Source organism: Carcharodon carcharias, chromosome 14, assembly GCF_017639515.1.
Source record: "Carcharodon carcharias isolate sCarCar2 chromosome 14, sCarCar2.pri, whole genome shotgun sequence".
Taxonomy (NCBI): Eukaryota; Metazoa; Chordata; class Chondrichthyes; order Lamniformes; family Lamnidae; genus Carcharodon; species Carcharodon carcharias.
Window position 1 is genome coordinate 48411705 of NC_054480.1, and position 27088 is coordinate 48438792.

At 44.2% G+C, this 27088-nt stretch overlaps 1 protein-coding gene across 2 annotated transcripts in view; it reads right to left on the reverse strand.

Moving 5' to 3' along the window:
• Positions 1 to 8305: 8305 nt before the first annotated feature.
• LOC121286752 (cadherin-like protein 26) overlaps positions 8306 to 27088 on the reverse strand; it is a 133763-nt gene continuing 114980 nt past the window's right edge. For both annotated transcript variants that reach the window (XM_041203785.1, XM_041203784.1), the window contains 3 exons: positions 20999 to 21082; positions 18903 to 18992; positions 8306 to 11893 (listed from right to left, as the gene is read on the reverse strand). In XM_041203785.1, the coding sequence (XP_041059719.1) occupies positions 11711 to 11893; positions 18903 to 18992; positions 20999 to 21082 (357 nt within the window). In that variant the 3' untranslated portion in view covers positions 8306 to 11710. The remainder of the gene's footprint in view (positions 11894 to 18902; positions 18993 to 20998; positions 21083 to 27088) is intronic.

Genomic DNA, 27088 nt, shown 5'->3' on the forward strand with positions numbered 1-27088 from the left:
CGGTGAGGGGGGGCAGTGAGAGAGGAGGACCTCCTCATGAACCTGCTCCTGGGCCTGGCCAAGTTGGCCATTAACATGTCCAGGCAGCAGGTGATCGAGGGGATCGTCCGCACTGACAGTCTGCCCCTTGTCTGTGGCTACATTTGCGGCCAGGTGTCCCTGGAGAGGGAGCACGCAGTGTCTGTGCCTGGTGGGCACCATGGGGACTGGGGTGATTTATCAACCTCTTTAATCAGATTTTGGTTTAATGTTGATAAGTTTCCTTTAAATTTTGTCTTTGGCTCATGCAGTTTCCCTAATTTAAGGGGCCACTTTTACTTTGTCCCCATTTTGTTAATTTAGTTAATTGGTTGACTCCGAAAGTGTTACATCTTCTTAACTTTCCTAACCCTGCCCCTACATCTTGGTGCTCCCCAGACATCCATAGCAAAGGTGGAGGCAGCCTGCTGGCTGCAATGAACTGTCTGTGATGGCCTTGGTGGGTGTCCTCTAGAGGGCTGAGATCTGGAAGGTCCCGGCCTGCTTTTGGAGTCCTCTGAGTGCCGGACACTTGGGAAGTCCCACCTGCTGTGGATCAGAAAGTGTGATGTATTCACCAGATTGTGATCCTGAGACTATTCTAAAGCCAAGTCCCACTGAAGTGTGTGTCTCTGCATTGGTGGAGGGTATGGGGGAACGCTGTCTTGGGATTTCAAGGAGGGCACCTTCAGATTCCTCTTCAGAGGTTTCTTCGGGGCTTGATTGGAGGCCCTGGGTCATGGAGTCAATCTGCTGTTTGGCAGATGTGCCTGCGAAAGCAAGGGGAGATAATGAGCGCATGGCAGTGGCCTGTGAAACAGGACACATCACTCATGGCATGGTTGTCTGATGGATGTTGCACTGCTGAACCCTCACTTGGTACAGCAGCGCCAACCTCACTGTCAGCACTGGACTGGTCCTGATCGTTGCCAGCCAACTGGATGGCTCTGTTTTCAAAGTCAGTGAGGACCTTGATTTCAGGCATTCCTCTGCCAGTCTGTGACTTCTCCCTCTTGTTGTGTGCCAGCTTGTCCTTCATGAAAAGAGATGGAGAGAGTGTAAGCAGGCTGCCTGCCAGGCCAGATAATAAGTATGCCTGGCATGTGTTGGCATTGAGGGGTCCCATGGACAGGATGAGGACAATGAAAGTGTATGTGAGGGAGTAAATGGTGATGTCCTTTGCACTGGCAGTGACTGAGAGCCCTGTGGATGTATGATGGGTTTGTGAGGGTGTGAGTTGAAACTGATGAGAAGAGTGACTTACCCTGGCAGAATGGAGGAGATCATTCATTCTCTTGTGGCACTGGGTGGCTGTCCTCTTTTGAAGGGTATTGGCATTGACCACCACTGCCACAGCCTCCCAAGCCTGGTTGGTCACGCTGCTGCCCACCTACGCCCAGAGCAGGGGCTAGGGGACATCGTGCTGGGCCTCCATGGCATCCAAATGACATTCCAGTGATGCACCGCTAAACCTGGGGGATGCATTTTTTTTGCCGTTTGTGGACATCTTCCCTGCAGTAGTCCTGGACTGGAAACATTGCGATGTGAGTGCGTGGCTGCGCTTTAAATATGGTGCCCGGCGTGATGAAGCAGTGAGGTGATGGCCTGGTGGGCGAATGAGAGCCCGCCTACCATGGAAATGCTGTGTTTCCCAGGAATGCATAAGTAAAGTGGCGGGTTTGAGATGACTCAGCATGAAAACCTACCATCCTGGCTAGGAGGAAAATGTAGTTTTACCCGCCTGCTACCACACCTAGTGCAAACCTGGGACGATTCCGCCTTAAGATTCTCTTCCAGAAACAGGAATTGGTACTAGATCAAATGTTAATTTTAAATCTGAGACTGATAAACTTTTCTTAACCAGAAGTATCAAAGGATATGGGGCAAAGGGATAGGATTATAGAGTTAGGTCGCAGGTCAGTCATGATTTTATTAAATGATGGAACAAGTTCAGGGCAGTGAGGCTGAATGGCCTACTCATAGATTCATAGTCCTCTACAGCACAGAAGGAGGCTATTCGGCCCATCGTGTCAGCACCAGCCAACAAAGATCTGACAACACTAATCCCATTTTCCACCGTTTGGCCCATAGCCCTGGAGGCTATGGCAACGCAAGTGAATATCTAAATACTTCTTAAATGTTACGAGAGTTTCCAACTCAAACACCTTTTCAAGCAGTGAGTTCCAGACTCCCACCACCCTCTGGGTGAAAAAATTTCTCCTCAACTCCCCTCATAACCTTCTACACTTACCTTAAATCACCTGGTTATTGATCCCTCTACTAACGAAAAAAATGCCTTCCTGTCCACGCTATCTATGTCCCTCACAATCTTATACATCTCCATCAGGTTCCCTCTCAACCTTTGTTGCTCCAAGGAAAACAACCCCAGTCTATCCAATCTGTCCTCCAGCCCAAGCAGCATCCTGGTAAATCTCTTCTGCACCTTCTCTAGTGCAATCACGTCCTTCCTATAATGTTGTGACCAGAACTGCATGCAATACTCCAGCTGTGGCCTAACTAGTATTTTATACAGTTCCAGCATAACCTCCCTGCTCTTGTATTCTACGCCTCAGCTAATAAAGGCAAGTATCCCATATGCCTTCTTAACCACTTTATCTACCTGCCCTGTTACCTTCAGGGGCCTATGGATATGCATACCAAGGTCCTTCTGATCTTCAGTACTTTCCAGGGTCCTATCATTCACAGTATCTTGCCTTGCCTTGTTAGCCCTCCCCAAGTGCATTACCTTACACTCCTATACCTGTGTACCTACAGATATAATCTGATGCCATTTGGAGTAAGTCATTTAAGATTTCTGAGTACAGGTTATTAAAATTATCTCCTGTATGTAGTTCTGGCTCCAATAGCATAAGAGCCTCCTCACCAGCAATGTCAGAGTCCAATCCTTCTTTAATGTAAAGTTGTGAATGTTACAACTATACTTGACATATGAGCTGAAACATACTATAGCCTCCCAAGCTACTCTGCAAGTGAAAAGAGGCTGATGTCCCACTCAATCACAAATCTTGCCCAGGCATGCAGTGTTCCTCTGCTGCTATTGGTACCATTCTTACTGGAACCTTTATCCATGAAAGCATGGAGAAGGCTTTGTCAACCAGAGGCCTTCTGTTGAAAACATTTTCTTCCCTCAATGAGGATTGAATTTTGAAAGATGTAGTGAAATTTCTTTATATCAGGTATTGACATGTAGGACCTTCTGTGTGTTGCCACACACAGCCGTTCCTACTGAGTTACTTAATGGGGTGTGTTTTGTCTTGAGTTTGCAGTCTAGATGGGGTTTCCTAGATGCCTGTTACCCTAAGAATGTTACCATAGACCGTTATTCATAAAAAACATTCGTATTTACAGATCTATGTACATCTCAGTACTCTACATCAGGTTGTACTTTTGCTTCCCACCAGATCTGTTATTCAAACATGTGACATTTTATCATAGTTACATCAATAGTTACATTGGTATTAGGTGTAACTAATGTTAACCCCTTACTCTAAAGGGTGATCAATGGAACACTACAAAGCAGCTGGGGCACCATTCTTTGTACTTTGGACTTTAGAGAAGCTTGCAACACCATTGAAGCAGATGATTATATTCTGTTGCTGCCTTTTCTGTGACACTACAGGTCATGGATTCACCGTCTATCCTGTAAAGGGTGTCAGTCATGTGATAAATGCCCGTACTACAACCTTGCTGATATTGCAAAGTTGCTCAAGGCTTCCTGAAATGACCCTGGGCAGGATTTTTGATTTGTCGGGCAGGCACAGTTGGCAGGCCCAGGAGCAGCCGGGAAACGGCCTGCCACCCATGATTGGCACCAACGCGATTTCACACTAGCTGGCCAATTAATAGCCAGCCAGCGTGAAAGGCGCGCTGAGAAGCTCAGTGCTGCCAGGGTCGGGGTGAGGGGAGTGCAAGCGCAAAAGCCTGCGCATGCGTGGGGGTGCGAGCACTGAAAGCTCCCTGAAGGCAGAATTTTAAAATTAAAAATAAAACTTTTGAAAATCAGAAAAAAATGTTCCCACATAGGACTCACTCATATGAACATAAACATAAACATAATAAAAATTATCTCAAAACATTTTACTTTTTAAAAAATTAATGTCGGAAATCTCAAACTGCCCATGGATGAGGTTTCCTAAAAAATCCAAAGGCCGCCTGGCCGATTCGCCTACCTGCCAATTGTAAGGTTGGATGGGCAGTGAAAAATGGCAGTTAATTGAAACTTTTATGGCCTTAATAGGCCTCTTAATTGTCGGTGGGCGCAGTGCCAACACCAGCGGGTGCCGGCCGACCGTAATATTACATGAGTGCACGATGATGTCGGGACGCTCACTCAATGTCATAACGTGCTATTTTACACCCGACCGTGTGGGGTGCGTGCCCGCCTACGGGACGTAAAATCCTGCCCCCTGTGTTATAAAACTTGAGTACAGTACTCACACTTATAACCACAAAAAGAGTAGTGCAGGCAGATAAGCATAGATGCAGGCTTTCATGCAGTAGGTGGCAGTGCTGTCCTTTTGCCTCAGTGATGAAGTGCATTCTTCATATGCACACCTCTTCAGTAATGTCCTCATATGATCTGTGCCGCTCATGTATTCTTTTGGGAGTGATGAGGGGTAACATGTGGTGGAATCTATCCTCTTTATATGCCAACTGACTCTCTGATCCATCCAATGCTGCCACCTCCTCCTTTGCATTCATCATGATGACATACTACAATACCCCCATTAGGATTGTCATACCTGTCCAACACAAGCACTTATTGCTGGTAGATGCTGGTGGAATCAATGACTTTCCCATAGTCTGATGTTGTCAGAAGCAGTTAGAAACAAGTCTGGAGGGGAATTTTAACCCTTAAATCAGATAGCTTGGGCTAGGGTGGGGTGTTAAAATAGTTGATTTTTTGACCTCGACTGAAAGCTGCTTCCAACGCATTCCATTCCACTTTAATAGGGGCACATTTGGGTGCCTATATGTTACCTAGTTGACAAAATCAGGGTGTTAATTAGTGCAGGAGGGTGGACACCTATTCCTTGTAATTAATATCCTTAGGAAACTTTAATGAATTGCTTTTAAATTGAATTTCACTGTTTAACTTTTATGTCTATCGTATAGGTTTCCCAAGGCCAGGAAACTGACCAGCCGGGGTGGGTGAGATTGAGCTGCAGTTCTGGTAGGTATTTAAAAGTGTGAATTATCTGAATAAAACCTCATTGGTTACAGCTGGTGCTGCAGTTTGCTCTAGCAAATGTTTGGTAGGAAGTTCTTATGTGAATACAGCTTTCTCAATACTTTGGAAGCTTTCAAACTGACAAGATCAGGGTGGAGATATAAAAACAGAAAATGCTAGAATAACTCAGCAGGTCTGGCAGCATCTGTGGAGAGAGAAACAGAGTTAACGTTTCAAGTCAGAGCTCTGAAGAAGAGTCATACAGACATAAAAAGTTAACTCTGTTTCTCTCTCCAAAGATGTTGCCCGACCTGCTGAGTTTTCCAGCATTTTTTTGTTTTTATTTCAGATTTTAGTAAGTATTTAGATGAGCACGTGAAATGCCACAGCATACAGGGCTATGGGCCAAGTGCTGGAAAAGGGGTTTAGAATAGAAAGGTGCTTGGTGGCTGGCACAGACACGATGGGCCAAAGGGTCTTTTTCTGTGCTGTATAACTCTTTGCCTCTATGACTGATTTACAGTATCCGGAGTATTTTGCTTTCATCAGGATGGAGCTACACTGGGTGTATTTGACAGCACATCAGAAGATTAAGATTATCACAGTCCAGGGCAGCAACTGAGTGCTCTAGTGGGATTAGCTGTCTGCATGGAAGTCCACGGTGGGGTGGGTGGGGGGACCCCACAGTGGGGAAGGGTCCATGGTGGGGAGGAGCCTAGCAGAGTGGTGAGCTTGTGGAAAGGTGCACAGAAAGGAACTACACAGGAGAAGGGCCCAAGTCACAGGAGGCATCACCTAACTTACAATACAGGCTAACTGTAGACAAGATTGATCCACAGTTAAACTTGTGATTGTCCCTCAGAATAATACCTTACTTATTACAACTGATGTCCCAGTTCCCTCGAAAGAGTACGTCATTTTTGTTGAGGCACATTACAGCCTTCTAGGCTCAACATTAAGTTCAACTACTTCAGATCATAAACTTTGCCCCAAGTTTACTTCCTTTTTCTTGCCTCATCTTGTTTTTTTTCTCTTGCATCTTTTGTTTTAGCTTTTAGACAGTAGCTGTCCATCATTCTGCCATTCACATCACCACAAGACACATCTTTTGTTTCCTTACATATCCCTTACCACTTTCTTTTGCACCACCAGCAACACTTTTGTCATTAATTCTCTCCCGCTTTTCACCCTCTCACAACCCTTCCATCCTGTGCTTTTTCCCACCCTCTCCCACTTTTAAGCCTATTACATCTCTAACCTTTTCCAGTTCTGATGGAAGGTCATTGATCTGAAATGTTGGGTGGGATTTAATGGGCCCGATGGGATCTTGCCCAACGGTCAGCAAACTGGTGGTGAACCTCTGTCAGTTCTGCGAGGAGCCTCTGTCAGTTCTGCCCAACAGAATTAAGAGCCCATCAGGCACTTAACTGACCATGGTTGGGCCTTCTTGTGGGATTTGAGGACCCTGGGGGAGAAATCACCCCCATTGAGAGCTGCCAGTCTTTCAGAGGCTGGAAGCTACTCATTGCCATCAGCGCCACCAAGAGTGGTGTTAGCTGCCAGTAATGCACCCATCAGAGGCCCAAGATCAACAAGGGACCACAGGGCAGGAAGTGGGTCACGGGGAGGGAGTCATGAGAGTTGGCGTCAGAGGCAAGAGAAAGGGATTGACTTTTCCTCCTAATGTAGCCCCCACCCATACCTCCAATGCTTGATAGGCACTGTTACTGACATGATGATGCCATCCCCCCCCCACCACACTCCCTGAGAGGCTGCTGGCAAACCCAATAGGATTTGGTGGCAGCTCTTAGGAGGCACAGGAGAGCTGGGAAGCTCCCATTTAATCCCTGAGCCACCACTGAATTGTGGTGGGCTCAGGGATAATTGATATAAATTAGCCCACTAATGAGCCTAATGGACTTGCCACCACTAGCGGCAGGCTCCCACATCAGGTCCTTCCCGCCCCCAACTTAAGTTTACCGACACCAGGAATCCGATGTTGGTACTCCCATCTGATTCTCCTGGCCACCCCACCATCATGCCCGCCCTGGTGGGCTCAATTAAATTTCGCTCATTGACTCTGTTTCTTGCTTCACAGATGCTGCCTGACCTGCTGATCGTTTCATTTCCTGTTTTTATTTTAACTAAAGCCCTAGTCTGGTCCTGAACAAATCCAGGTGGAACAGTCTTTGTCGGGGCTTTCATGGGCTTGAAAAAAACAGATCTGTGATTGAGTGAGTGAAGGTGACGTATTCGCTTGATGCATGCATTCAGTCAGGGTGAATATAAGACAGTTGAATCACATTGCATAAAGATTTGGGTAAGTGGAAGTGGTGAATGGATAAATCAGGAGGAGATGAAGTGATGCTTGGCAAGAAAGTGGTGGGAGCTTAACCCAGCAGATATAACGGAACCAGCAAATACATTCACTTTTCATGACATTAGAGGGCACTAATCCACTTTCTACACTGCATCCAAGACCAGGGCACATAAGGTCTGCCGTTCACCTCCTCAGCTATCTCCACCTATGCCTTCTTGGTGATGACAGCCAGTGTCTTTTTCTCATTTCTGAGGAAAATTATGAACCTGACTGCACCCAGCAGTAAATCCAGTGATGCATCATTCAATCCAATGTTCACTAGCGCTATATGCAGTATTCATCATGAACAACTCCAATCTCCACTGTGCCTTAAAATGCAGCTGAGATCGCCAATGTTGGAGCTATACTGGAACAATTTGGTTAAAGGCCATTTCTGGAACAATGGCCAGTACTGGAACACTAGTCTTCAGAACTACAGAGGTTTGTCAGGCCCATAGCCTTTGATGAATCCATTATGCTCGGCCATTCCTTGATATCACATGAAGTGAATCAAATTGACTGAAGAATGATGTCTGAGATAGTGGAGAAATCAGGAGGAGGCCACGAAAATTCACATTTGATGCGGAAGACTTGTGAGTTTAAAAAAGGTATTTCAATAATTTAGGTTTGTTTAATTTAGATGAGCACGGCCTATATACAGTTCCAAATTAAACTCTTCAAAAATGTTTCAGATTTAACAGAGACTTAACCATCAGGCAAAGATGAAGACAACTGAATTAACAAATAATATCAAAGTTTATTGAAAAAAAGGAAAAAGACAAAAGTATACTTATCAAGGTACAAAATTGACTTTTACAGATTCCGATTTACATCCAATCGCTGGCACCCAAACTGAAACATAAAATCTCAAGTTCCCCCTCCACAGCCTCAGAAATGAATCTCTCAAAACCTGTCCAGGAACAATTGCAATATAAATCCTGATAATCAATCACACTTAGTAGCCGGTTCTCTCTTTCTCCGAAACTCTTCAACTTTATGCCTTGATTTTTGCATCACCTCAGCTCACTTCATGTCTGTTGTGATTAACTGATTGGTTGTTTGTGACATTAAATCAATTTAATTGGATTTACATATTTGTGAAAATGTTTCAGAGAATGTGACAATTGGGTCTTCTTTTTGTACAATCTTCCATTCATGTCTCATACATCTATTGCAAACAGTCAAGGTTGAAGCACTGTAATGTTCCTGTCCCTTACAGATAATAGCAACACTTGTGAAATATTAACTTGCACTAAACTTAAAACTTAAAAGATGCTAACACACCATCCAGCCTTAATAATTAAATGTAATGACTTACTTTTCAATTACGTATTGAGTATCACTACTTATAACTACTAGCTGGTTACTATCTATAGCAATGATGTTGAACAATGTCAGTGTGTCAATGAGATAGTGTGATTGTAATGCTGTGTTAATCACACAACATGGCTTCTTTGACCACATCTTAATACAAAATGACATCTTGACCTAGTTTATTACACTGAGTATAATGTGAATGCAATATAAAAAATTCCCTAAAATTGGCCAAGCTGAATTAAACTCTAGCAGCCTAAAATCTACTCCCCATGACTGCCCACAGACTGCATAACTTTGATCTAAATCATTGGTTGTGGAATTAATTACCTCTGTCTATAGTATGCTGCTTCCACTATTTAGCATGCAAATAGTCCTATGCTGTAGCTTCTCCAGCCCAGAAACGAAAAACAGTAAAAACTGGGAAATAAGAATACTGGTCTGAAATGGTCTAGTATACCTTAAAATGGAACACCTGTAAAACTTGGAAATAAGAGTACTGGTCCAAGCTGTTTTTTCCTTCTGGAAGGCTGGCATCTCATTCTCAGATATGCCTGGTGCTGTTCCTTGCAAGCTCTTCCACATTCCTTATTGAATCAGGTTTGGCTTGCTGATAATGGTCGAATGAGGCATATGCTAGTCCATAAAATTGGAGATTATGGTGGAATACAATTCTGATGCTGGTGATGGTCCACAGCACCTCATGGATGCAGAGTTTTGAGCTGCTAGATCCATTCTGAATCTATTCCATTTCACACAGTCGCTGTGCCACTCAACACAATAGAAGGGTGTCCTTAGTGTGAAAAAAAGGACTTTGTGTCCATTAGGACTGTGCGGCGATCAATCCTACCAATACTCTAATGGATAGTTACATCTATGACAGGTAAATTGGTGAGGATGAAGCCAAGTCAGTTAAAAAATGATGTACCACTGTTTCTCTATGCCATTAGTAACTAGCCAGCAGCATTCCGGACATTAATGAACATACAGGACATTTTATATTTCACCATATTTATGTAAATAAAATGTATAATTTGTAAACAAGTATTAAGTCAGGAAACATGTTCAAGGTTAGGAACTTAAAAACCAAAGCCAAAATAACAACTTTCAAAATGTAACTATTTTCCAAAAGAATTGTTCTTCAAATAGGTAAATATTCATATTGTATCTTTTACATTACTTTTAACTATCTATTTTAGTAGAATATACATAGATCAATCCCAGCTTATCCAATGCTTCTTCACTAAGAACTGCAGAAAATTTTCAAATTCCAAGAGTGAAATCTACCATTTTATATCTTGCTTCAATCTCATCAAAGCAATTCTGAGCTGGATTTTTCTCTTGTTGATGGGATACTGGTGGAGCAGGGCTTCCACACAACGTTTGACCCTACTGTGATCCCAATCTATTTTCATAACTCCAAGTCATCAAGCACCTAGGTTTGCCTCCTAGTGTGAACTCCCTCACTAAGGGGGACCCCACTGCTAATGAAAAAGAAAAAGCTGGTGGTGAGTTTGTTGGACTATTTAAAAGTAGCAAAAGAGACCTGATGACCCATGAGAAACTTGGAAACCTAGGGGCTTTAACTGCACCGATGTGCAGAAAGGTAAGAAGCCAAGGCAAAATCAAAAGGATGGGCGCCTATTATTATATCCTTTCCCTTCAAAAAGAGCAATTATAGGCCCTGTGCCACTCCAGGGAGTAAAAGCTCCCATCTCCTCACAGTCCCCAGGGTTAGCAATAGTAGGGGTGAAGTGCAGGGAAGTGGAGTGGCTTACAAGGCCCAACTCCCCTGCTGTAAACTATATCCAATGAGTAGGAAAGGGGTGACTTGCGATTGTCCTAGCAGGGTCTGGAGGTAAGGAATTGCAGTCAGGGCAGGAACATAGTGGTTGGTCTCACTACCAATTTGACTCTGTTTTCCACCATCACCCCATTTGCTTTAGGTGGAGTGGCAAAGGAAAATCTAGCCCTGTTTCAATGCTGGAGATTTCCTGAACAAAAAAAGTGTAATTTTTGAAATTGAATGTTACTTTATATAAAAGAAGATTTTGCAGGTAATGCTTTCTATTGCAAAACCTCTGCATTTTTTAATATCTTTCCTAACATTTGCCTGTTATATTAAAATATTTAAAACAAGTTAGGTGATAGTATTCAAATAAAATAAGAATAGAGACAGTACAGCCTGAACCAAATAATAGTATAAAATACTTCAATCGTCCTTCTCAGTCGGGGGCTTTAAAAAAAATGGAACATTTGCCATTTGCATATTCTTAACTAAATGCACAACACTGGGTCTTCATTTGGATATATTAAAAAGAGTATTGTGGAGTTCAGTTTTCATGGTGATTCTTGGCATTGTTCTGCTGAAGCTATAAGACAGCCACAAAACTCTAGAGTGAAAGGTTATTTACACAATTTTTCCAAAGTTTTCTTGGATCTTCCACCAAAATTACACTAGACAATGAAGAAAACTCTGGCAGGTATTCAATCCCTGCATCTTTTAACTACTCCACTTAAGTACAGGATGTAGTACAAGTTATTTATTTAGAAATCAGAAGGGAATAAAAATTAAAATGGTTTTTTGTCAGTTTAACATGCAACATTGACCTTTTTTTATTTAAAGTTTTTTTATCCCAATTATTAATTTGGTTACAACATAATTATTTTATAATTTATTCACACCAAATAACAAATTTTGGGAAAAAAGATGTATTCACTTTAAAAAATATTTCAATCAAAATGTAATCAAAGATAACGTGGATAATTTGTAAATGGCTGTCATTAGTGTTTAGTGTTTCTTTCTGGTGCCTTTGAGCTTACAGTGGTTACTTCTCCTGACAGATTCTTGCAAGTGTTACAAACATTGAACCCAAGTTGTTCAAGTAGTCAGAGGCATTGCTACTTTCAACTATGCTGATGGCGTCAAGAGATGGCTCACGTAGCTCATCTTCTTCATAGCTATATACACGTGGCTCATAGTTCACTTCTAGATCATTTATGTCCAGTTCCTAAAAAAATTAAGTTGAATCAATACTGGTTAATATAGATAGTATACAGTAATCACTGATCTGATGATCTGAAGCAAAAGCGAGGGGTTTCTCCTCTTTACAGTAGAGTTCTTGTGGGCCAGTTTGTAATCAAGGTAAACACTGGTGATACTGCAATGGAAATGCCATTGGATGGTGAGAAACCTTAAATGGGCAAGTTTCACAAAGTTTAGAATCAAGGCTCCCATTCAAGGCTTTTAGCTTGGCCTTAGAGAGAGGCCCCAACACCCCCTCCCCCCCACCCCCCTCCATTGTGCAAGCCTTTATTGTAATTTCCTGGGGTCTATCCACAATTTATAGGTTGTTAAATGAGGCAATGGGAGGGAATCTACTAGCAACCTGGACCCCTGCACCCCCACAGCTATTTGAATACTGCAGATGAAGAAGGTGCAGCCAGTGGTGGGAAGATGTGGGGAAGAGAAATCCTGTTTGGTGAGATGGAAGGCAGCATCGATCACTCTTCAAATCCTCCCTCATTCTCTGCAGCAATCCTACCTAGTTTCTTTCAGGATGCTGGAGGAGAATTCTCCCCAGTATGTACAAGAAGCAATCTTATCTACATTAATGCAAGTATATTAACACCTTACAATAGGTCTTGGGAGCTAAATTTACTGAGTTGTTTATGCAAGTCTTGAGCAATGACAGACAAATCTTCTGTTTTGGGGGCATTTAAGTGAGTGGTCTCTTATACCTTGTCCAATCAAGTTTCTCAGATCTTCTGGACAAGACAGAGAGAGATCAGGGATGCAGTTTGAAGTTATCTCAGGCATAAGCAGAGGTTATCTGAAAGGCACAGGCTGAGGTAAATCAAAACAATTAATTTTGGTAAAAAAATAATCAATTGTTTTAGGGAGCAGGTCAGTAATGCAAATGTAAAAGGATATAAGACTCAGGGGCTTGTGGAATTGGTCTTGCTCTGGGAATTGCACTAAGTAGGTGGCGTGCTTTAAAATGGAGGCTGAAGTTTGTCGGAGATTGAACCTTACAGCTCATCTATGTAATTCAGGTGATTCACAGACTCCAAGTGGGCTTTCTGAAGTTTACCATCAGTTGGGACCTTCTCAGAATTGGCCAGAATTGCCGAGCTGGTTCAGAGATGAGAACCTGGGAAGGGAGTGTGAGTGCCAGAGTAGGTAAGTGTGCCAAGCCAGCAATGATCCTCATAATTACTGCTCTCTTGGTTCTACATTAAGGTAAATAAATAAACAAAAACTTATATGTTCTCTGGTGGCCTTCAGGGGTCCCTTTAAGGTGCATTGATTAAGCTGTTGTAGACCTGGGCCTGAATTTGCCGGTTGGTGGGGGGGTGGAGCAGAAGCAGGCGCGGGCAGGTGCGGACCCGATCGCCGCCCACAATGGGGTCCGCGCTGCCATTTTACGCGGGTAGGCCAATTAAGGCCCGCTAGTGTACTTCTCGACTACCAAGGATAGCGGAAGTGGGCAGGCAGCAGCGGGCACGCACGGTCCAATGGCGATCCAACAGCCTGTTTAAATGAAGGCCTGGCAGCCTTTTCTAGGCTGCTCACACTGGCAAGTGTAAGGCCACAGCAGAGGGCTTATGGTGAGCAGGCCAACTTGGAGAGTAGGCCAGTAGGACAGGCCTGGCCAGAGTGTAGGTCAGCGGGACAGGCCTGGCCGGAGGGTAGGGCGGGGTGGGGGGGCCAGTGTGCCCCTTGTTTTTCCAATTACCACCTTGCTACCCTCCTAGAGGAAGTGGAAGCACGGCGGGAGGTGTTGGTCCACCAGAATGGGAGGAGGCGTGCCCCCCACATGATGAAATGTGCCTGGGAGGAAGTGGCGGATGTGATGAGCTCCCGCGATGTGGTGCAGTGCACCTGGATCCAGTGCCAAAAGCACTTCAAAGACTTATTGCGCTCTGGCAGCATGAGTACCATGTTGGCCTTGGGCATTTAACCCAGCAGGTCTGCTTACCCCCCAGCTGCCCGCTCCCCCCACCACCCCCAAGTCCGAGTGTTGTGCCTGCATTGAATCATTGACGGCATTTGTCCTTTGTTGGGTGGGCCAGCAGGTACTACCCATGCTGAGGTCAGCCTGAGAGGGTGGTGAAGAGATGTGTTTTGCCCCCACAGCATGTGTTACACTGAGACCCACATGACTGGTTTGGGGGCAACCTGGAGGAGCTGCACCTAGGCGCTGTGCTTGAACTGCAGGACATGTCCAAGTCAGAATGACGACATGCTAGGAGGGGAGCTTCAAATGGGTTGGCAACGAACCATCTGCTATGCTCTGCACTCCACCTGCTTGGGCCTCCTTGCTGTGAAAGGAGGTGGCAGCACGTCGGGAGGTGTTGGTCCCCCAGGATGGGAGGAGGAGGCCCCCCCATATGACAAAACATGCCTGGGAGGAGGTGGTGGAGGTGGTACTATGTGGTGCCTAATGTGATGCAGGCAGCATGTATCCAAGGGTGGGGTGGGGGGGTGGGGAACAGGCCTAGCATCTTTGTGTGAGAGCTCAGCAGCAGCGGGGTGAGGAGGCACTGGAGCCCTGATATGTCCCACTCTGGTTGATGTGGGATGTGTGCGAAGCGAGTCCGTGCGCAGTTTGCACTAATCAATGCTCGTCTCTCACTTTCAGGAGAAGAATGTTCATAACGCTGCAAAGTGTGCGAGGGCTGGCAGCGGTCTGGCGCAGATCGCCATTCTAAGCCGTTTCAAGCAGGAGGCCCTGGATCTGGAGAGGTGCCATGCACCAAGTTACACTGGTGTTGGTAAGGCTGGGGTGCCACGGCCAGGAATGTATGCCCAGCAGTGAGGTCAGCATTGTCCTCCCAACAGCCATAGCAGTGCTGAATGTTAAGTGATTTAATTTTGCAACATGGCTTGACCATTGGTTATGGAAGGATGAGCGCATAATGATCCGGAGGACAGGGGTGGACTTTGTCATTGTCACCACACTCAGTGATCTACTGTCTCTGTTCTTTCTTTCAGCATCATCGGAGCAGGGCTGGGAGGAGGAGCAGCAGATGCCCCCTCTCACCTGAGGGGCCGGAAGTCTCACCAGCATCACACCATCTCTGCAAGGCAGGCACCAGCACAGATACTAGCACCTCGGTGGGAATTCGAACAACAGCTAGTGTCCTGGGGCACAGCAGTGAGGGCACTTCACAGTCGCTGGAGGAGCTGGCAGAGACAGAGAGTGCCCATGGCACCAGCAGTTGGAGGACTGCAGGGGACCAGGCACATGCTCAGATGATGCCTGATGCTGTGCCTCTGGAGTTGTCTGTGATGTAGCACATGCAGGAAATGTGGCCAGGTGTGCAAGAACATCTGGGGGAGATACATGAGGCTATACTTGGTTTGGTATCTGTGATGGAGGAGTCTACGTGGAGGCTCGCTGAAGCAATGAGCCACATGTCCGAGCACCAGGCATCCTCCATGGAGAGAGTGGCGACTCTCATAGAGAGCCTACTCCAGGAGACACATCAGGGTTTTCTGGGGATGTGCTCTGACCAGTAAGCCCTCACATCGAAATTGACCTCAGATGGTCAGTATGGGAGATGGTGTGGGCATCAAGCTTCCCAGCTCGACGCCCATCCATCCACAGTGAGCAGGGAGGTCTGAAGCGACCTCACGTCAGCACAGCAGCTGCCTGTTGTCTCTGCGAGCTCCTCTCAGGGTGCTCCAGATGAGGGCGGCAGATCCTCTGCCCCTCTCCCAGTGACCATTTCATCCGATGAGGCTGCGATGACTGGGGAGATGCCAGCTGTGGAATTGGCAGCTCCCTCCCAGGCGGGGCCAACACAGTCTCCACAGGCCAGAGGACAACCGCCAAGGTCATCGAGGCCAACAGGACAGCAGAGTCAGCAGGCTGTCTCAGATGCCACTCTGAGCAATGGGGCAGCACCAAGACGTAGCACCCAGAAACGAAGCATAAGGCACCTTAGGCACACCACAGGTTTTTCACTGGTGCTTTTGTGTTGTCCCGAGATGAGCCCCTTATGATTTTATTTGATTTGTAACACTATTGTCTTTTTTTGTAATAAGTTGCTTTGCTTGACACATTAAATTCAGATATGTCACCATGGCTGAGGGTGCGTCTTTTCTTCTGCATGTGTATGGTTTCCAAAACTGTAATGAGTGTTTTGTTGGACATTCAGTTTTATTAACAAGGTCCTTAGTTGCTGTTGCTGACCTGGCAGATTTTGCACTTGGGTGTTAAGTATCGAGCCGACACCACAGGCTTGTCCTGGTGGTCCATCTGTGGTGTGCTAGCTGAAGGTTCATTGGATTAAAGCCTCCCAGGTGTCCTTGTCTACCTGGAATATGCCCAGGTCAGTGTCTACCCCCTCAGGATTTCCCTGTGTGTGTGCTCATCCTCGAACTCACTGCTGGACTGATCGTGTGCAGCTGCAGCCACTGCGACGATGTCTTCATCGTCCACTGCGTCCCCCCTTTCCAGCACAAGATTGTGGAGAAATCAGCATGCTACCACTATCACCGGGACATGATCTGGGGGGTACAGGAGTGCGCTCCCTGAGCAATCCAGATATTGGAAGCACATCTTGAGAAGACTGATGGTTCTCTCCACCACAGCCCTTGTGGAGGCCTGCCTCCTATTGTAACGCTGCTCAGCTTCTGTTCTTGGATGGCGGAGAGGCGTCATGAGCCACCTTCTGAGGGGTTAGCCCTTGTCACCCAGCAGCCATCCATCATGCCGGGCTGGAGCACTGAAGAGCCCCCAGCACCTGGGAGTGCCGGAGGATGTAGGTGTCATGGGAGCTGCCTGGGTACCTTGTACAGACTTGTAGAATCTGCATCCTGTGATCACACACTATCTGCACGTTCATGGAGTGGAAGCCCTTCCTGTTGACGAAGGCACCGGGCTTACCTGCTGGCGCCTTGATGGCCACATGTGTACAGTCTATTGCACCCTGGATACGGTGGAAGCCAGCAATGGCCACAAAGCTTCTGGCTCGCTGTGCCTGGCTTGCCTGGTCCCAACAGAAGTGGATGAAGGTCAACGCATGCCTGAAAGAGCGTTTGTAACCAGCTTGACACAAGTGTGGACAGCTGATTGGGAAACACTGAAAGATCACCCACCGAGCCCTGGAAGGAGCTAGAGGCATAGAAGTTGAGGGCAGCTGTGACTTTCAGAGCCACTGACTTGGGGTGTCCAAACACACAGTTAGCAGAGATCTCAGGGCCAATCATCTGACCGATATAGTTGACCCTCTCCCTTGAGAGACAGAGCCTCCTTCGGCACTGCACCTCAGACATATTGAGGCAGATGCTTTGCCACCTGTAAACCCTGGCAGTGGGATAGTGGCATCTTCTGCGGCCCCTTCCACCTTGGACTTCTTGTTGGCCATGCGACCCTTGTACCTGCGCCTGTCCTCCCAAAGATAGCTCCCCTGGAGGCTGAATGTGGCCTGCTCCCACTTTTAGCGCCCCCCCCCCCCCCCCCCCCCCCCCCGCCACCTTCCTCCTCAGTGGAGCTGCCTCCAGTGGACAGTTCAGCTCCCATTCCCAGGCTAAGGGAAATATCGCAATGGTGCATGGTGATGACGGGAGGCTTGCCCGACGTCACCATACGTCATTTTATATGTGGATGTGCGAGGCCCGCCCCCGCACGACAAAGGGAAAATTCTGTTCCTGGAAAACCTGAGTGAAGCATCCACAGTGCATGCTCCAGCCAGCTTTTTCTGAATTTACCCTTAGAGTTCTAAAACAGGTCTCTGGTTAGCATATTCAAGGGGCCCTAGGTTTGTTTTAGATGTGGCCTCCCGAGAGCTTGGGAAGTAATTGAATGCTGATTGCTGAAGAAAACGACATACTATCGAAGCTTTTTGTCTTGCACTCAAGATGAAAAGCTTTGACAGCATGTCTCTTTAAACAACAAACCTCAAATTCTGTACTCACAAGTGATCATTTAAATGCTGATTTGGCACTTCCAGAGTGGATTGTGTGCAACAGGTTGCACCCAGAAATTGGCCCCCAACTCCTAATTTTTGCCAGAGTCTAAGTATGATGCAGACTAATGTATATAACAGATTAAGATAAGTAAAGTGCCAGTCAGATATAATGAAAATAGGTTTTCCAATGAGCTGAATAGTTTTGTAATGTGCCTGAAAATGAAGCAGGCACATTAAAAACTCATCAGAGGAAGATGAAGTTTTTTCCTGTTAGTGGATATTCCACCAAAGATTTAAATCATATCTGTACATATGTGAAAGATTTCTAGATAAAATTTCCACAAAATTTCTAATCTCCTAAACAAAACAACCCCATAAACTTAATTCCCTTAGTTTCTGTTCATCATACAATAATCTATAAGTATTACTGGTATCCTTTTGAATCTTTTCTACTCTTTTTACAATATGGTGAGCTCAGAAAAAGTAATTCCTGTGTTATCTCAATAATGCTTTATAAAGTATTTGTCATTTATCCATAGATTTATTTTATGAAATATACTTACAAACTATTTTCACAGCTGTGACACGAGTTTTGAAGACACTTTCAGTGATGGCACAAAGATCTTTTCTTGATTTGTCTTTTTTGATAATATACCCTTCACTTTGTAATTTGATTTGCCATTTTGGGACTAATATATATTAACTTAGACAAAGAACTTCCTCAGAGCTCTGCTGCCATAACATCAATAAAAGTGCTCACACATTTAGGCAGGGTTTCCATTCAAATTATGACAAAAGTTGTAACAGTAGAGTGGGAGCAGTTCTCAGGAATCTCCCAGCTTACAGTGAATCAGACAGCATTTCTAAATGTAGTTATCTACTTACGCTGTCACTGGCAAATTCGGCTGTACTCTCTATGTCTTTTTAGGCATGATAATGTTTGTGCAAGTTCGAACAGCTGAAGAGCTTAATACCTGTTGTAGCTCTTATACTGGGAGGATGTGTACAGTCAGAACTTCTACCCACTTATTATGAGGAAAATATCACTCTGGTAATTGACATTTAATTTTAATATATTTAATTTCAGTTTATTCTTACCAAATACTGCCTGTGAGCCCAAGTTTTTGTGCCATGTCCTTGTAATTTGTTGATTGGTCTCAATATGCTACCTCCATATGGCAAACATTCCTGTAGTGAAAAGAGAAATAAATAACCCTAAATGAATTTGCACAAAAAACTGAAAGCAATCAAATTAAGCCAAGGACTATTTCTGGAGAATTTACAAATAATGATATACCCTTAAGGGTAGTTTATTCCCTCAGTACAATTTTCTGTTTATATCTTTGTTTACTGATTCCTACATAATAATAGTGACTACCCTTCAAAAGTACTTCTTTGGCACTGAAGCACCTAGTGACATCTTGTACTCATGAAAGGCATTATATAAGTGCATATTTAACTTCTTCCTTTTTGATGTGATTATAACTGTTTCAAATGGCAAAGTCAAGAAGAGAGGGAAAGAAGGTAAATCTTGTACTTATTAATTCTCTTAATGACCTCCTTTTGTGCTTCACAGCCAATTAAGTACGTACTTCTAAGTGTAGTTGCTGTTGTAATATCAATACATGTGGCCCATTTATGCTTAAAATAGGGTAGTAACTGGGCCAGGATAAAACAAAAATATTGACTGCCGCATTATGTCTGTTCCTTCTTTTGGAGCTCTTGTTGGAAACGGGGTCCTCCTAAATATATGTAAATAAGGGTCAAGTTATGCAGTTAATATATGATGCCATTTTTGTCTCTGAGCAGGAGCACAAACTATCACTCGGTTGTGCTCTTGCCCAACCAAATAGTAGAATTCAGGAAGTGCCCTTTTCCAATGATGATTAAAGGGATCCTCAGCTCCTGTCAGAAAAAGTAAAATGAAGCTTTTGAAGATGCTGGTAGGCTTTCCAAAACAATGTAGTTGATGTTGTAGGTTCTGCACACAGGTAGCCTGCTCCACTAGTTGTGTTTCACTGTATTCCTGATACTAAATACACCTCTCCTCTAATGAGCTAATGTAAGCCTTTCATAAGTTACTACACCAATAGATCTCATGCTTCAAGACTGGCGAGCTACCAAACGTAGTACAATTCCTGCTGGCAACTGGCCAATCACATAAGGAAGGCCACAGACAAAATTCAATTGTGTGCCACGCTGATTCTTTTGGGTGGACTCTGCCCAACACTCTCCTAAATTATATGCAAACTGAAAATTGCACCCAATCCCTTAACAACCAGAATGACGTCAGGCATACATCTCAATGTTACCACGTGTCATTTAGATTTTCAATTAGGTGGGCGCGCAGCTGAGTCGGCTGTGCGCCCACCAAACTGTCAAAGGCTTATTAAGGCCATTAAAAAACTAATTAAAGCAATAAACTGAGCTGCCCGTCCAACCTTAAGGTTGGCGGGCAGGCGAAGAGCCCAGGCGGCCTTCGCATTTTTCATGGAATCTCGTTCACGGGCAGGATGAGGTTTCATGAAGCGTTTATAAATTGAATAAAAATTCATTGACATGTCCCAGCTCATATGACACTGTCACATGTGGGGGCATGTCTTCAAATTTTTATTTTCTATATTTAGCTTTTTAAAATTTAATCTAATCTCCCCTCATGGAAATTTCTACGCTCTTTCACGAGCATGTGCGAAAGAGCACAGGCCCCGACTCAGGGAATCCCCCCCTGCCCGCACAGGAAACACTCAGCGTTTCCAGGCGTGCATCACGCTGGGCAAGCCTTAACTGGCCTGTCGATGTAAAATGGTGGTGCGGACCCAATTGGGTTCACGCATGTCCCCGCACAACCCCCACAAAGGGGGGGAGAATTCTCCCTGATCAGTTTGAGACTGACACTGCCAGAGCAATTAAGATAGAGTTTGCTATCAGAGTTTGAACTATAATATTGTTAAAGTGTAATGAAGTTATTCCCTTTTATTCAATATTCAATTCTAAGGAATGTAATACATGATAAACTTAATGAACAGTTCACCAGATTCTGAAAAAAGGAGCTATAAAATGCCAAGCACACCAAAAAAGTAATGTTCCACATTTTGTAGGTTATTTTTTCATATCTAAGGAGTTTTCTTTCCTACATAAGGGATTCTGAGTGAGAAGAATGCCTTGGTTAGTGACATACAGAGTTTTGTTCTTACCGAATCCCTCCTGGAGTCCCAAGCTTTTGAATCGTAACTGTGTGAAGGATATCTGGATGGGCCACCTACATACGATGAAGTCTCCTATAATGAAAATAGATCATGAAATCTAAATTAATTTAATTGTCCCAAAAACTAAAAGTATTCAGGCTAAATAAACTCATGCTTTTTTCTAAAGCGTAATAACATATTTGCTCTGTGAATGTGTAGTTTAGTTCTTCACTACGAATTTATATTTTTTTAATTTGCTAGCTCTCTCTGCAATTATCCCCCTCCTTCTCATTACCTTCAGTATGTCTGTTGCTTTGTGAATAAGGCCCTGATATCCATACCCATCTTGTGGATGATTACACTGACCTGCCTTTGATTGAATCTTGACTTGCAGGATCTTGTCCCTCACTCAAACTTCTCTGACTATTGTTACGACAATGAAAAATTGTGACTGAGTGAGATCTACCTATAACTTCACCAGCTAACCAAAAGCACCTTGAACTGTTTAAAGAGGGCCTGTTCTTTTAAAAAATACAAGAAAAGATACTGACCAAAGATGGCTATCACCAGTCTCCTGATGTCTGGTATTTAAATTGACCACTTTTCTGGAAAGTTCCTATATTGATTGCACTGCAGACTTGCCCTGACATATTGCATGGAAGTTCACACCTGCAGGTATCAACGTCCACTTCAAAAAGAGGGTCTTGAAAGGAAGGCATTAAAAATGCAAAGTGATAGCCTTTAATCAACTGTAATTCTATCAAGACAATGATAACTGTTAACCAGCCAGATACAACCAACTGACACAAAACCCCCTGTGGAGGACAAAATAGCCCCATCTCCTGTTGGCTTCTACTATCTTGAAACATGTCTAAAGTTTCTTAGGTGAAAGATCTAAAATGTGATGACTTCTTCAACAAGACATGGTAATCAAATTCCTCTCTTGGAATATACAGATAGGAGGTTTAAGAACTGGTTTTGCTAAGCCAAAAACAGAAAGAAGTCATCAAAGTCATCTGGAAAACTGCTGAAGGAAGTAGTAAGGAATCTCTCTCTCTCTCTTTCTCTCTCTCTCTCTGAAGCTAAGGTTGTCTCCAGCAAAGTGCATGTTATCTGAACTTCAATTCAACTCCAGGATTTTAAAGGAAATCAGCTAACTTTAAATGGTCACAATGTTCAACAATCTACTGGTAATCTATTTAAAGTGGTAAATACAAGAAGGAAAAAATGGCCATGGACAGCAAATTAGAATTTGCTGTAGGGGATTTGAAAAAAAGGGTTGCAGCGAGAGTTAGGGATTTTAAAAACAAAACTGGCGTGAGGATAGAGCAAGAGTTCCAGTAAGAATCAGGCTGTGAAAAGAAAGCATCGAGGACAGAGTGAGAGTTCCAGCAAGAGTCGGGGGTTTAAAAAAATAACTGGTGTGAGGATAGAATGAGAGTTAATTAACATTTTATTGTGTTTACTTAAATTCCAATTTCGATGCAATGAATAAATAATTTGAGGCATGACAGGGCTGCTCATACTTGTTGAGTGCACATCCTGTACCCTGTGGGGACTCCAGGATGCTACCCATGCCCTGGAAAACTACATGTGCAGAAAGTACCACCAAATGAAAAACCTTGAGTGCCATATCTTGGAACTCGAGGAGCAGCTGGTGTCACTGAGGAGCATCTGCAATGATGAGAACTTTGTGGATAGCACATTTCAGAAAGTAGTCATCCTGCAGGCAGAGAAGGACTAGGTGGCCATCAGGCAGACAAGAAAGACAAGGCAGGTAGTGCAGCAGACCCCTGAGGACATCCCATTTTCTAACAGGTACTGAGATAGGGGAAAGCGTTCCTCTAGAGAGAGCATCGAGAGTCATGACGAGAACACCATGGGTGGCTTAGCTGTGCAGGGAGGGAGGAGAAAAGGTAGGAGATCAATAGTGGTAGGAGTTTCAATAGTTAGGGGAACAGATAGGTGCTTTTGTGATCACAGACATGATTCCAGGCTGGTATGTTTCCTCCCTGGTACAATGGTCATGGGTATCATCAAGCGGCTTCAGAGCATTCTGTAGGATGCCTGTGCACAGCCAGAGATTGTGGTTCAAATTGGTACCAGCAATATAAGGAGAAAAAGGGCTGAGGTCCTACAGACTGATTCCTGGAATTAGGAAAGAGGGACCTCAAAGGCAGTAATCTCCAGATTATTTCCAAGGCCAGGTCCTAGTGAGTATGGGAGTAAGAGAATACACCAGATGAATGCATGGCTGGACATATGGCGCAGAGGAAGGACTTCAGATTTTGTGTGACATTGGGCTGGTTCTGGGGAAGTTGGGATGTATACAAACTGGATGATCTACACCTGACTAGAAACTGGATGAATGTCCTTGCAGGGAGATTTGCTAGTGTTGTTGGGGAGGGTTTAAATTAGATTGGCAGGGGGATGGGAACCTGAGGGCAGATTCAGATAGCACAAGTTCAGACCAGGAACGGGAGACAGAAAATTATTGAGTGACTCAAAGACGAAAGAAGCAAAGGTGGAAAGGTTAACAGCACAGGAATTTGGCTATGTTAAAAAGTTATTTATTTAAATGCAAGGAGAATAGCAAACAAAGCTGATAAGCTGAGGGCACAGATAGAAAATGGCAGCATGATATCATTGCTATAGCGGAAACTTGGCTTAAAGAGGAGCAAAAAGGCAGCTCAGCATCGCTATGTATAGGGAGTTTTCAGGCAGGATAGAGAAGGAGCTAAAAAAGGTGGGGGTGTAGCATTATTTGTTAAATAATCAATTATAACTGTGAGGAGGGATGATATACTAAATGCAGCATCAAATGAGGCCACATGGGTTGAGCTCATAAATAAAAAGGCAGCCACACTACTGGGAGTGTACTATAGGCCCCCAAATAGTGAAAGCAAGATAGAAGAGCAAATATGTAGACAAATTCCTGAGTGCAAAAACAATAGGGCAATAATAATTGGGAACGTCAGCTACATTAATATCAACTGGGATACAAATAGTGTAATAGCTCAGAGGGCACAAAATTCTTGAACTGCATTCAAAAGAACTTTTTTAAGCCAGCATGTAACAAGCCCAATGAGAGAGTGTGCAATTCTAGATTTAGTCTTAGGAAATTAAGCTAAGCAAATAGATGAAGTAGCAGTGGGTGACCATTTTGAAGATAGTGACCATAATACAGCTAGATTTAGCATAATTATGAAAAAGGATAAAGGTAGAACAGGAGTGAAAGTTCTACATTGGGGAAAGAGGTGATCTAGCAAAAGTGGACTGGTCGCAGCTCCTTGAAGGGAAATCATGACAGACCAGTGGGAGGCATTGAAAAGCAAGATTCTACAGGCACAGTGTAGACATGTCCCCACAAAGAAAAAGGGTGGTATGCCAAATCTAGAGCCCCATAGTTATCTGGAAGCATGCAAGGTATTTAAAGCAGAAAACAAAAGCTTACGACAGTCACAAAAAATTTAATACTGTAGAAAGCCTAGAGGAGTGAACTGAAAAAGCTAATTAAGAAAACAAAGATAGGATATGAAAATATATTGGCAGGTAAAATCAAAGAAAACCCAAAGATGTTTGACCAGTAAATTAAGAGCAAGAGAAGGACTAAGGAAAGGGTAGGGCCTATCAGAGGTGTACATGGTAACTTGTGCGTTGGTGCTGAAGATGTGGGCAGGGTTCCCAATGAGTACTTTGTCTCTGTCTTCATGAAGGAGAGGGATGATGTAGATATTCTGGTTAAAAAGGAGGAGTGTGAACTATTAGATGCAATAAGCATAGAGAGAGAGGTTGAATTAGAGGGACTGACATCCTTGAAAGTGAACAAATCACTAGGACCAGATGGATTGTATCACAGGCTGTTAAGGGAAGCCAGGGAGGAAATAGTGGATGCTCTGAGGATCACTTTCCAATCCTCACTAGATACAGGCGAGCTCCCAGAGGATTAGACGTCGGCGGATGTTATACCATTATTTAAAAAGTGTGCAAGGGATAGGCCAGAAAATTATAGCAGGTCAGTCTGATTTCGGTGGTGGGAAAATTATTAAAATCAATTCTGAAAGACAGGATAAACTGTCACTTAGAAAGGAACAGATTCATCAGGGGTATTCAGCATGGTTTTGTTAGGGGAAGATCGTGCCTTACTAATTTAATCAAATCATTTAAGGAAGTAATGAGGAGGATTGATGAGGGTAGTGTAGTGGATATTGTCTACATGGATTTTAGTAAGGCATTTGACAAGGTCGCACATGGCAGACTGATCATAAAAGTAAAAGCCCATGAGATACAGGGCAATGTAGTGAGTTGGATCCAAAATTGGCTCAGCAACAGGAAATAAAGGGTAATGATTGATGGATGTTTTTGCGAATGGAAAGTGGTTTCCAGTGGTGTTCCACAGGGCTCATTATTGGGTCCCTTGCTGTTCGTTGTATATATTAATGATTTGGAATTAAATGTGGGTGGCATGATTGGGAACTTTGCAGAAGACCCAAAAATTAGACATGTAGTTGATAGTAAAAAGGATAGCTGTTGTCTCCATAAATATGTTAATGGATTGGTTAAATGGGTAGAAAATGGCAGATGGAATTCACTCCAGAGGAATGTGAGATAATACATTTGGGGACTGCAAGCAGAGCTAGGAAATACATAACAAATGTGAGGATATTGGGAGGGATAGAGGAACTGAGAGACCACGGTGTGCATGTCCACAGGTCCCTGCAGATGGCAGGACAGGTGGATAAGTTGGTAAAGAAAGCATATGGAATGTCTTTATTTATTGGATGAGGTAAAGAATGCAAAAGCAGGGATGCAATAATGAAATTGTATAAAACACTGGTTAGACCTCAGCTGGAATTTTGTGTGCAATTCTGGTTGCCACATTACAGGAAGGGCATAATTGATCTGGAGACGGTACAGAGGAGATTTACAAGAATGTTGCCAGGGCTTGAAAATTGCAGCTATGAGAAAAAATTGGATAGGCTGGGGGTTGTTTTCCTTGGAACCGAGGAGGCTCGGGGTGACCTGATTGAGGTGTACAAGATTATGAGGGGCCTAGATAGAGTAGACAGGGATGCCCTGTTTCCCTTAGCGGAGAGGTCAATTACTGAGGGCACAGATTTAAGGTCATTGGTAGAAGGATTAGAGGGGACTTGAGGAAAAACTTCTTCATGCAGAGGGTGGTGGGTGTTTGGAATTTGCTGTCTCGTTTGGTAGTGGAGGCAGAAACCCTCAACTCATTAAAATGGCATCTAAAGTGCTGCAGCCTTCAAGGCTATGGGCCAGGTGCTGGAAGGTGGGATTAGAATGGGCAGTTGTTTTTTCTTTTTTCTTTTCCGGCAAGTTCCGACATGGTGGGCTGAATGGCTTATTACTGTGTCATAACTTTTCTATTGTTCTATGCCTCAAGGACAAGCAAAGAACTTAATTGTATATTCTTTTAACTTTTATTTGGACTAACCTTTCTTACTTCTCATCCGTGCCACCACGGTAAGGCAACCATCTCATCACTCTAAACTCTCACATTCACAAGGCCATCACGCATTCACTGGCATCTCACTCACTGCCAGCTCAAGGGTCATCACTACTCACTCTCTCACACACGCCCTCACATCTCCATCTGGCCTCATCTCCTCTGGAGACTGCCTCCCCAGCCCTCACCATCTTGAGGCCACTTGGATAAAACAACATGTACCCCCACACATAGCCTGGGATACCCTCCTTCCCCAGTACAGCCCTCGCCCTGCAGCCTCTTCCCTTGCACTGAGGCCATTTTTCCCCCTTCTCCAAGCAATTCCAAGTCCTGCAGCCGTTGAAAAGCCACTCCATCCTATGGCTGGTAGGTATAGACCTGGCCGGGAGCCTCCCTAAAAGTGATGCGGTGCTGCCTGTGAAGCCTGATGACTGTGAGTGCTGCCGAAACAAAGGTAGGCAAACAAACCTTGAAATCTCAAGTGAAATGCAGCTCGACAGGTGCACGTTGCTTACGTATAGTTGTGAAACACGTCAGTGTGTGCCTAGATGATCCAGTGTCAGGGAGATGATTTCGGTGAGCAGGGCTTATAATGAGATGCTAAAGTATTGAAATTAGGTTTCTGACCT